General features: G+C 43.1%; 1 protein-coding gene across 3 annotated transcripts; it reads left to right on the top strand.

Annotated features, from left to right (window-relative positions):
* The first annotated feature begins 49 nt into the window (after positions 1 to 49).
* On the top strand, positions 50 to 10,071 carry tbce (tubulin folding cofactor E). 3 transcript variants are annotated; one of them, XM_055906058.1, is made up of 17 exons: positions 50 to 237; positions 511 to 681; positions 858 to 942; positions 1,237 to 1,413; positions 1,811 to 1,896; positions 4,589 to 4,688; positions 4,790 to 4,892; positions 5,328 to 5,404; positions 5,508 to 5,600; positions 5,909 to 5,973; positions 6,230 to 6,294; positions 6,685 to 6,837; positions 7,303 to 7,456; positions 7,742 to 7,810; positions 8,416 to 8,475; positions 9,213 to 9,304; positions 9,542 to 10,071. In XM_055906058.1, exons 2-17 carry the CDS (start codon positions 549 to 551, stop codon positions 9,635 to 9,637), a joined length of 1,608 nt encoding a protein of 535 aa, XP_055762033.1. In that variant the 5' UTR covers positions 50 to 237; positions 511 to 548; the 3' UTR covers positions 9,638 to 10,071. The 3 variants fall into 3 exon arrangements, with proteins under 3 accessions (XP_055762033.1, XP_055762048.1, XP_055762042.1); XM_055906073.1 differs by having other exon boundaries at positions 505 to 681; XM_055906067.1 differs by having other exon boundaries at positions 500 to 681.
* The last annotated feature ends 1,446 nt before the right edge of the window (positions 10,072 to 11,517 follow it).

Genomic DNA, 11,517 nt, shown 5'->3' with positions numbered 1-11,517 from the left:
TGGGCTTTCATCCATTGATCTAAATATAGATGCATTAATTGTTAACTGATTATAACGATGATAGCTATTTAAATAATGATACTAAAATAACGTTTATTGCCGAACTTAATCATTAATAATCTATCAAACTTGTACGGCAAACGTGTGCATCATCATATTCAGTTACTTCCTGTCGGGATGTTGTGAGCTGTGATTATTTATGCTGCTGCGAAATATGACCAACACACTCTGATTAAGGTAACTTTCAAACGAATATTTGGAAATAACAGCATATTTATTCTGTGGATAAGTGGTAATCGTGTTTCTTTGGCAGTGAAGATATTTGCTGTAGCTAATCTAGCTAGCCAAGCAAATAAAGCTAAACGCAGATTCCTGGGAGTTGACATGACAGCAAGTATTTTAGCTAGATACTATAACGTTATTACCTAACTCTTTCTTAAATATCGCTGTCAAAGTACAGTAAGTACAGAAGGCTTTACCTGCTCATTATTTTTCATTGTACATATATAGGTAGAATTATACCCAACGTTATAGATACAGTGAGTACAATGAGAGTCCCTGACCAGATACAACCCACCACCATGCACGAGGGCCTTCCATCAGACGCAGTGGGCCGACGTGTGGCTTGTGACGGGGAGCGTGGCACGGTGCGGTTTGTTGGCACTGTACCACCAACTGCAGGTAAGCTAACTAGCTACAGACTGCTTGGGATATGGATATAATAGGCAAAATAACATAAGCGTTATCCACAGTGGGTGTGGCAGCACTGTTTGAGAGAAATTCTCCATTATTCTTGGTCATGTACTATAACCAAGTACTTATTCAGTGCCTGTGCTTACCAATGCCTCTGTGCTTAGGGTTGTGGCTTGGTGTGGAGTGGGACAACCCTGATCGAGGCAAACACGATGGCACCCATGAAGGTGTCCACTACTTCACTTGCAGGTAAAGTAAACCCTATCTAGTATCTCCATGATGGTAGCATGAAATTGCACTGGCCTGTTGAGATGGTTGTCATCCTAATCTCTGTTAACCCATAAATCAAATATTGCGTAATTTGGTCAGCTGCGTTATTCATTTCTGTGTTCATACGTGTTAAGAATTGAGAGTTCTGGCAAAAATGAAGTCTCCACCCTCAAAAAAGAAAATAGGAAACATAATTTTGGGGGGTTTGGAATGTGGCCATTATGTGTTTGCTGCTCTCAGACAAAGGTTCTCTCCCCCTCCACCCCACCTAAGGCACCCGAAGGGAGGCTCTTTCGTCCGGCCCAAGAAGGCCAGCTTCGGGGTGGACTACCTGACGGCCATCAGGCGGCGTTACGAGATGGAGGTCCAGCAGGTCTTGGGAGAGGAGATCCAGATCTCCACGAGGACGGTGGAGATGGTGGGCTTCGAGGCCATCACAGAGAAACAGAAGTAAGGGGACAACAAGGCTTTGGAGCCTGAGAGTGAGAGTGCATTTTAGTCCAGGACTAGGCTTAATCTGACTCAGGGAATCTGTCCCTAAGAGTGCTTATTTGTACGGTCAACTCTGTATGTACTGTTTGGAATATTGTTAAAGCATGCCACCTATACCAGAGGATGCCAGTATCAGGCCCCCCTCGCAAAATAGGTTTCTAACCTAAAGGGTATTCCCTGGTTAAATAAAGGTTAAATAAATATTAAGTAAAGAATGGTTACAAAAAGTAGACTAATGCACTTGAGTTGGGACTGTTGAACTGCACCACACTCCAACAGAGTTTCACTTGTCTGATCTGCAGTCATCTGTACTTATTCAGTGAAATGCGTTGTTGTCATCTGTGCTCCTCCGCAGGGTGGAAAACCTGACCGATGTTGCCCTGAGATTGTGCGAGGTTTCCAGCCCGGGCTCTGCAAATGAAATCCGAAACACCACTCCCCGTATCCTTTCATTTAGAAGCTTTTAATTAGTTAAATAAGTGCTCATGTCCAAAAAGTTACAACTATCAATCATATGAAATTGTTCATGTTAATAATACTTGAGTGCACATCTCTGACCTGGACTTATTGTGGTATTTATTTATTTATTTAACCTTTATTTAACCAGGTAGGCAAATTGAGAACACGTTCTCATTTACAATTGCGACCTGGCCAAGATAAAGCAAAGCAGTTCGACACATACAACAACACATAGTTACACATGGAGTAAAAACAAACATATAGTCAATAATACAGTGAAAAAGATAAAAAAATAAGTCTATATACAATGTGAGCAAGTGAGGTGAGATAAGGGAGGTGAAGGCAAACAGATATATGTATAAATAAATAAAAATATAAAAAGGCCATGGAGGCGAAGTGAGTACAACACAGCAAGTAAAATAAAAACTAAAAAAAAACACTGGAATGGTTGGTTTGCATTGGAAGAAAGTGCAAAGTAGAGACAGAAATAATGGGGTGCAAAGGAGCAAAATAAATTAATAAATAAATACAGTAGGTAAAGAGGTAGTTGTTTGGGCTAAATTGTAGATGGGTTATGTACAGGTGCAGTAATCTATGAGCTGCTCTGACAGCTGGTGCTTAAAGCTAGTGAGGGAGATAGGTGTTTCCAGTTTCAGAGATTTTTGTAGTTCGTTCCAGTCATTGGCAGCAGAGAACTGGAAGGAGAGGCGTCCAAAGGAAGAATTGGTTTTGGGGGTGACTAGAGAGATATACCTGCTGGAGCGCGTGCTACGGGTAGGTGCTGCTATGGTGACCAGCGAGCTGAGATAAGGGGGGACTTTACCTAGCAGGGTCTTGTAGATGACCTGGAACCAATGGGTTTGGCGACGAGTATGAAGCGAGGGCCAGCCAACGAGAGTGTACAGGTCGCAGTGGTGGGTAGTATATGGGGCTTTGGTGACAACGGATGGCACTGTGATAGACTGCATCCAATTTATTGAGTAGGGTTTTGGAGGCTATTTTGTAAATGACATCACCGAAGTCGAGGATTGGTAGGATGGTCAGTTTTACAAGGGTATGTTTGGCAGCATGAGTAAAGGATGCTTTGTTGCGGAATAGGAAGCCAATTCTAGATTTGACTTTGGATTGGAGATGTTTGATGTGGGTCTGGAAGGAGAGTTTACAGTCTAACCAGACACCTAGGTATTTGTAGTTGTCCACATATTCTAAGTCAGAGCCGTCCAAAGTAGTGATGTTGGACAGGCGGGCAGGAGCAGGCAGCGATCGGTTGAAGAGCATGCATTTGGTTTTACTTGTATTTAAGAGCAGTTGGAGGCCACGGAAGGAGAGTTGTATGGCATTGAAGCTCGCCTGGAGGGTTGTTAACACAGTGTCAAAAGAAGGGCCAGAAGTATACAGAATAGTGTCGTCTGCGTAGAGGTGGATCAGAGAATCACCAGCAGCAAGAGCGACATCATTGATGTAAACAGAGAAGAGAGTCGGTCCAAGAATTGAACCCTGTGGCACCCCCATAGAGACTGCCAGAGGCCCGGACAACAGACCCTCCGATTTGACACACTGAACTCTATCAGAGAAGTAGTTGGTGAACCAGGCGAGGCAATCATTAGAGAAACCAAGGCTGTCGAGTCTGCCAATGAGGATGTGGTGATTGACAGAGTCAAAAGCCTTGGCCAGGTCAATGAATACGGCTGCACAGTATTGTTTCCTATCGATGGCGGTTACGATATCGTTTATGACCTTGAGCGTGGCTGAGGTGCACCCATGACCAGCTCTGAAACCAGATTGCATAGCGGAGAAGGTGTGGTGTGATTCGAAATGGTCGGTAATCTGTTTGTTGACTTGGCTTTCGAAGACCTTAGAAAGGCAGGGTAGGATAGATATAGGTCTGTAGCAGTTAGGGTCAAGGGTGTCCCCCCCTTTGAAGAGGGGGATAACCGCAGCTGCTTTCCAATCTTTGGGGATCTCAGACGACACGAAAGAGAGGTTGAAGAGGCTAGTAATAGGGGTGGCAACAATTTCAGCAGATAGTTTTAGAAAGAAAGGGTCCAGATTATCTAGCCCGGCTGATTTGTAAGGGTCCAGATTTTGCAGCTCATTAAGAACATCAGCTGACTGTATTTGGGAGAAAGAGAAATGGGGAAGGCTTGGGCGAGTAGCAGAGGGGAGGGCAGTGCTGTTGTCCCGGGTAGGGGTAGCCAGGTGGAAAGCATGGCCAGCCGTAGAAAAATGCTTATTGAAATTCTCAATTATAGTGGATTTGTCGGTGGTGACAGTGTTTCCTATCTTCAGGGCGGTTGGAAGCTGGGAGGAGGTGTTCTTATTCTCCATGGACTTCACGGTGTCCCAGAACTTTTTTGAATTTGTGTTGCAGGAAGCAAATTTCTGCTTGAAAAAGCTTGAAAAAGCTAGTATGTATGTAGGTATGTAGCTACTTTACACCATGTTTGCGTCCCAAATGGCACCCCTTTTCCCTATATAGTGCACTACTTTTGACTAGGGCTCTGGTCAAAAGTAGTACACTTTAGCGAATGTGTGTGTTATTTGGGACGCAACCCTATGTGTCTCATTAGTAAATGTACCGTCCACCCACCCAATTTAATGAGCTTGGGGGAAGCGTTGATTGGACATTTAGCTGATGGTGCGCTACTACTACATCCTTAATGGTCCCTGTCAGACGTGCTGATGTTGGACCTGTGTGGGAACCTCCTGTGCTGCTGGGACGACGTGATGGCCGTCACGGAGCAGATGGAGGAACTCAAAGAGCTTCAGCTCAGGTAGATCACGCTGAATAATGATGTGTGTGTGTTTTTGTGCCTCACTTTTCTCAAACTCTGATCCCCTCACTGACTGTCTCTCTTGTCCTCTTTCCCCTCAGCCACAACAGACTGCGTGTGCCCTCCAACCCTACGGTGCGACCTCGGGCCTTCTCCTGCCTCAGGGTCCTCTCCCTCACCAACTGTGCCCTCACGTGGCCTCAGGTGACAGCCTCCACCCTGTACCTTTCCCTTAGGCATTACGGGTCTCTTTTTCAATTAATCTTTCCTCAATTCCTTGCATCCTCTGTGCTTACATCCTTCTCAAACACCCGTTGGAGAAGAAGGTTGGAGGGGAAAAACCTTGGATTTTATCCACCAATATGGTTGAGAAGGAGGCAAGGAGATAGGATGTGAGGAATTGATAAAAGATTAGTTCGGATCGATCCCATGTGAAGGAAATACAATTTTGTAGGCTGATTTTGTTTTTAAAGGTGTTTTTGTACCAGTTAATACGGTAATAGATAATTAAGTTGCAGTGCACAATATGTTAATTAACAAGCTGGTGCAAACATGTGAAGGCCTAATGAAATGAGAAGAACTGATCTATATGCTGTCTCTTTACATTTATCCCCTCTCCCTTTGGTGTTGGTCTGTTAGCTGCTTGAGTGCGCCCCCATGTGGCCACTGCTGGAAGAGCTCTACGCCTCTGAGAATGACATCACTGAACTACAGAAGTAAGGTTTTAGCCGTCCGTTTTGGGTCTCTGTTCCGATGTAGTTTTTTTTATTTCTAAAGCAACATATAGGACTGACTTGTATTTCCGCCTCTTTCGCACAGGCCTAACAATGTCTTACAGTCTTTGACACTTTTGGATGTCTCAACAAACCCTTTGGTTGATGGAACCGTACTGAGTATTGGCGAACTGCCTAGGTAAGAGCGGGCATAACCGTATCAACACAGATACTTCTCATAACAGTTCACTACATCTTATTTTAAATGACATAGGCCTGTTAGCTTCGACTTGTGCATTTATAGTTTTTGGGAGTACTTTACTTTCATGAGCATTATCAACAACAACAACAAAATGTATACTATTATCCTAATAAATGTCATTATTTGTAAACATTAGCATTTCAGTGAATAAGCATTTGTAACATTTATAATAACCTATGTAGCATTTATAATGTAATTTACCATAAAGTGTAACCTTTTACATCCATGCTTTTCATGAATTTCAGACTGGAGAATTTAAATATGTCTAAGACTGGTTTGTCAACCTTGCGGTTTGATGACGCACTGCCTGGTAAAGTTTACGTCGGACATTGTTTGGAAAAAAACGTAACATATTTTTTTTTTGACGTGTTTGTTAATGGAAGTCAAGTTGAGTTAGCATAGCAGTAGAGGTAGTTGAACAAGATCCCAGAAATGTTTTTATGCATGTGGATATGTGTTTCGATGACACGGGCATTTGACAATGTGTAGAACTGTAAGGGCGAAAGATCGGCATTGAGTATACTGGTAAGACTCTGTAAATTGTTATTTTATCACTTCTTCTGCAGGTTGCAAAACAGCTATGTTTCCTGCCCTGAAAATTCTCGCAGTTAACAGCAACAACATTTCAGAGGTGAGTGTTGTTTGTGAGTAAATCGTAGTGAAATATATCCGGTTATATAAATTATTAATTACTAAACAAATTTGATGAATGTCACTAGTCTGCAAAAAGTTCATACTTGTTCTGTAAAGATGGATAGTAAGAGAGAATGTGAAATCCTTCTTCTAACTCAACCCTTTATCTCCTCTCTCTCTCTCTCTCTCTCTCTCTCTCTCTCTCTCTCTCTCTCTCTCTCTCTCTCTCTCTCTCACTCAACCCTACACATACACTCGCTTGTGCTTACACACTGACACGGCAATACGTACAACAATTTTAAAAAATCGCACACAAACACACACTCACCGACACACACTCTTACAATCTCATTCACTCACTGACACACTCATTGACACACACACACAGTGGTCGGTAATAAACGAGCTAGAGAAGCTGCAGAGCCTGGTCCGGTTGTCGTGTCGGCAGAACCCCCTGCTGAGCCAGGAAAGGAACCCCGGCACGGCCATGCAGCTGCTTATTGCCAGGGTGGGCCGGCTGGAGGCCCTCAACAGGTGGACGGTGAGGCCCCGTCCTCTGTTTTAACACTACCGCCAAACCTGGGTGTGTTCATTTAAGCTCCATTTTAATATACCCGGTTCTGAACGACAGACCCAGCTCCTTACAGTTGATCCCCACATGGCCGACATGCAATTTATACTGGTGCGATTAATGGTCAGCCACTGCGCGCGCAAACCTAACGTAATCGCAGTGGTAGATCCAGCTCTATCCCTCCATCCCAAATGAATGGAAAAGATATGCACCGAAGAAAACCAGGAAATTAGACAGTGCTTACTATATCTTCATTCGAGATTGAGGCATATAGTAGCTGGATCTACACAACTTTTATCTAGACATTGTGAACGGTTCCTTTTTAAAGCTATATACGTTTCCTTCTCGCATCTCCCACTATGAATGCATCAGTGTTTGCAGATGCGCTTGCTGAAATCCTCCATTCTCCTTCCCTGTTACCGTGGTTACCTGTAGGTCCTGCCTGAGGACAGGAGGGGGGCGGAGCTGGACTACTGCAAGATGTTCGGGCTAGAGTGGCTGGCATCCGGGGGACACCGAGACCCCCAGCAGAACCGCCCCAGTGCTGAATTCACCGCACAGCACCCCCGCTATCAGAGTCTCATACAGAGTGAGTCAAGAGTGGTACATTCCTCCCAAGGTTTCCCCGGCACTCGGCTGCAACACCCTATTTCACACTGAGAAGTGGTACAGCCCATCCTATATCTACTCCACTATAGGCATTTCTGAAGAAAAAAAACATCTGCCGCACTGCTACCCATATCCCGAGAAAGAAGTGATACCACGCAACCCATGTCACTCTTACAAAGAGACAATGGTGATCCTAATTCTCGCCCTGTAGTCATTATGAGTTCAATGAATTGACGGAGAGGCTCGATTCTCTTTTGTTTTTCAGAATACGGAGCTCCAGAAGACAGCGAACTGAAGAAGCAGGAGCCATTTGCACTGAAAAACCAGCTCTTAAGTGAGTCCTTCTCACTTCTCTTAAGTCTAATTTATACAGTACACAACGCAAGAACGCAATTAGCGATGCAAAATGGCGATCCTGTGTAGCTGCGTCAAGTTACAAATTCCGAGGCTGCACACATTTGTGTAAAGCAGTGATTATGAAACAAGTTCTGGAATTAGATTTTTTTAATGATTTGCTAATAAACCGTAATAATCTCTTTCCCGGAACTGCATGTGCGGTGCCCCAATAAACACATCTCGATATTTACTCAGGAGATGAGCCAGAGTATCAAAATTGCATTATAAACTGGGTGGTTCAAGCCCTGAATGATGATTTGGCTGAAAGCCGTGGTACTGTATATCAGACGGTATGACAAAACATTTATTTTTACTGCTCTAATTATGTTGGTAACCAGTTTATAATAGCAATAAGGCACCTCGTGGGTTTGTGATATATGGCAAATATACCACGGCTAGTGGCTTTGTCCTAGCACTCCGCGTTGCGTTGTGCGTAAGAACAGCCCTTAGCCATGGTATATTGGCCATATACCACATCCCCTCGGGCCTTATTGCTTAATTAGTTCTTAAGAGTAATATAGCATTTCAAACTTCCCCCACCAGGCATAACATTTGTTTGTCCAGATGAGACGGACCGAAAATCTGTGGTGAAGAAACTCCCAGGTAAAGTCCCCCACCTGTCATCATCAGCTAGTTAGATGGCGTTTTAATATTATTATTATAATATTATGTTCGGTAGCTAAGCTAATGAATTGAGATGTGCATGGATGTTAGAGGACTTTTCACATGTGCAAGACTCAGACTCACATATAGCCCCTGGAAAATGTCTGTTCCTCTTAATGTTTCTCCCTCTGTCATTTCTGACTGTGCTTTCAAATAACAATACAAAATATGCAAGGAGGTCAGGACCCCGATTTCCCCCCCCTCCCCCCCAAATAGACTTTTCATAGCACTGAACCGAGCTGAGCCAAAGGAAAGTACATCTACTTGACACCCTCGATACCTGTGTGGAATTCTAGTAAGAGACCCTTTACTAGGCAATAGGACACATGTTGGACGTTTTTGTATCGTGTCAACATCCAACAACTGCAGACTTTGGAATGTTTTGGGCAGTGTGCACAATATGCATCAAGTTGTCCTCTTTTGACCATAGACCCACGTGAAAATGGCACGCCAAATCATAAAGTGTTGCTTGGATAAATAGTTAAATAGTTCTACTTGTCCACTGTTTTCATACTCTTCAATCTCTTTGTGCCAATGGGAGATCATGCATGTAAGATCCTAATGAAATGGCGCCATCTGTGTGTGACCTTCAGTGTAAGAGCAATTGAAGTGATGGTAACCTATTGCATTTTAATAAAGATATTCAGGGGTCACTCCACTCTTTTGATGTGTTTTAGATTCCATGATCGTTCAGAAAGTGAAGGGGCTGCTCTACAGACTTCTAAAGATACCGGGTGCTGAGTTGAAACTCTCCTACACTAGCTCAAAGGTAAAGAGGTTTACTGACAACAGCAACTGCCCTATACTACCTCAACGGTAAAGGGGTCTGAATAGACTAGGTGAAATGGTCTTACTCACCTAGACTAGCCCACAGTCTAGTTTTATTTCTGTGTTGGTGTAACCATACTCGCCACTCATAGGTGAATCTGTTTAATAGACCAATGGTACAGTCCCACTTTCTTAGCAGTGGAATGGGCTCCCTAAAACAACATTTGTCTTTCCTCAGATGGAGGGCAAAGAGATTGAGATCGACAACGACCTGAAACCGCTGCAGTTCTACTCCATCGAAGACGGAGACAAGGTCCTTGTCCGCTGGTTGTGATCCGCAAAGGTCCGGATTGGCTGCCTGATGACTCAAACTGAGTTCTTCCATGGCATAACGTTTGGCCGGAGCAAGGAGTTTGGGTAGCCAGGCAACCGGATTTGAAGTTCAAGCGATATTCCGACATCCACTAGAAAAATGTACAGCACTTAACCTGGGACGAAAACACAGCGCAGCTCCCATTCAGCCAGAGGAGACCAATCGATGTAGGAGAAAGAAACACAGGGTCGTGTTCATTTGGCACGAAACGGAAGATAACTGTCCAAAACGGAGTTAAACAGGAAGGGAACATCTGAACTTGTCCAATAAGGGTTGCCCTAATGAACACAACCCAAGTGTGAACAATGTGTATTTGTATTTATCAGGATCGTATCAGCAGCTTACATCATAAATAAAACAATTCATCATCCAATAAATACATTTTAAAAAAATGACTTATTACTCTCACTCAATGAGGCACCGGGCAAAAAAGAATTAGGAGACATTTAGTCTCTTGAGTGGTGGATTTTCCCATCCCTGAGCCATGGTAGCTTTCATAGCTTGGCCTTTAGTGAGTTAGCAGCAGTTAAGGTATTCTTTATATAACCGATATTTAACTAGGCAAGTCAGTTAAGAACAATTTCTTATTTACAATGGCGGCCTACCAAAAGGTTTCCTGCGGGGATGGGGGGCCTGGGATTAAAAATATTTAAAAAATACAAAAATACAAAAACACACACATCACAACAAGAGAGACAACACTACATAAAGAGAGACTTAAGATGTAAACATACCAACGCAGCAACACATGACAACACAGCATGGTAGCAACACAACATAACAACATGGTAGCAACACATGGTACAAACATTATTGGGCACAGACAACCGCACAAAGAGCAAGAAGATAGAGACAACAATACATCACACAAAGCAGCCACAACTGTCAGTAAGAGTGTCCATGATTGAGTCTTCGAATGAAGGGATTTAGATTAAACCGTTCAGTATCATCATGTGATGTCAAATTAGCCTAAAACTTTCCAGCAAATATAGATCTGAATATGTGGTCGATAGGCTGTTGGTCGACCAATATGTTTTGTTGTAGCAAATAGATTTTTTTCATGCCACATGAGACACCTGTATGATTCACGCCTGTCTCAGTGGACTAATCCATTGAGGAGGCCCCAGGGATGCCACGGTCCAAGAAGAAAGGGAGCGTGGCTAAGATGCACAAGGCACATCTCTCTCTAGAATGCGCTCTCCAACCATTTTGTGCACGTTCACTGTTTCATAACTTCATTGTGTTAATTGTTGGCCCTTTGATGTTAGTGTCTCTCAATTCCCCCATTACATGTCACCAGTAGTAGCCTACATTTACTGTTAATTCCCATCATTTCTAATCTACAATATTTCTTTGGTTACTGTAATTTCTGCTAATGCATTCAATATATTATTTTATAGTCATTTACCATTCTCTTTGTCGGAGTGGACACATTGTTTGCAGAGCTCATAACCTATACTACACTTGTAAGAAACACGTTTTGGTTTATTTCGTTCCATTTATGAGTTTTGTCAATTTTATTCATTGTCTTTTGGAGCGCTCCTGTCAATGTTGAGTAAAGACGCGCACCTGATTACACATATAGAAGTACACCCACTCTAAAATAAAAAATAAAAAGGTTCATGGAGACACCTTTGAGTTCCTCAGATTGCCACACCGGTGGAACCACCAACGGTACTTCCAGGAACCTTTCCCTGAGGAACCTTTTAAACAGGTTCCTCAAATAACCTTTTTAGGGTTTTAGAACCTTTTTATGTCCCAAGTATTCTATTTTTAATAATAACAATACAAATAACATTGAGTGGAAAACTTGTAAGTCACAAATCACACATTGTATTGAC

Source organism: Salvelinus fontinalis, chromosome 3, assembly GCF_029448725.1.
Source record: "Salvelinus fontinalis isolate EN_2023a chromosome 3, ASM2944872v1, whole genome shotgun sequence".
NCBI lineage: Eukaryota > Metazoa > Chordata > Actinopteri > Salmoniformes > Salmonidae > Salvelinus > Salvelinus fontinalis.
This window is presented reverse-complemented; position numbering and strand designations above follow the sequence as displayed.

Excerpts from the sequence above, each read along its gene's own strand:
- tbce (XM_055906058.1), top strand. The coding sequence starts at position 549 with ATGAGAGTCCCTGACCAGATACAACCCACCACCATGCACGAGGGCCTT. Across the intron at positions 5,601-5,908 it reads AGTATTGGCGAACTGCCTAG|ACTGGAGAATTTAAATATGT; the intron begins GTAAGAGCGGGC and ends CATGAATTTCAG. Across the intron at positions 6,295-6,684 it reads ACAGCAACAACATTTCAGAG|TGGTCGGTAATAAACGAGCT; the intron begins GTGAGTGTTGTT and ends ACACACACACAG.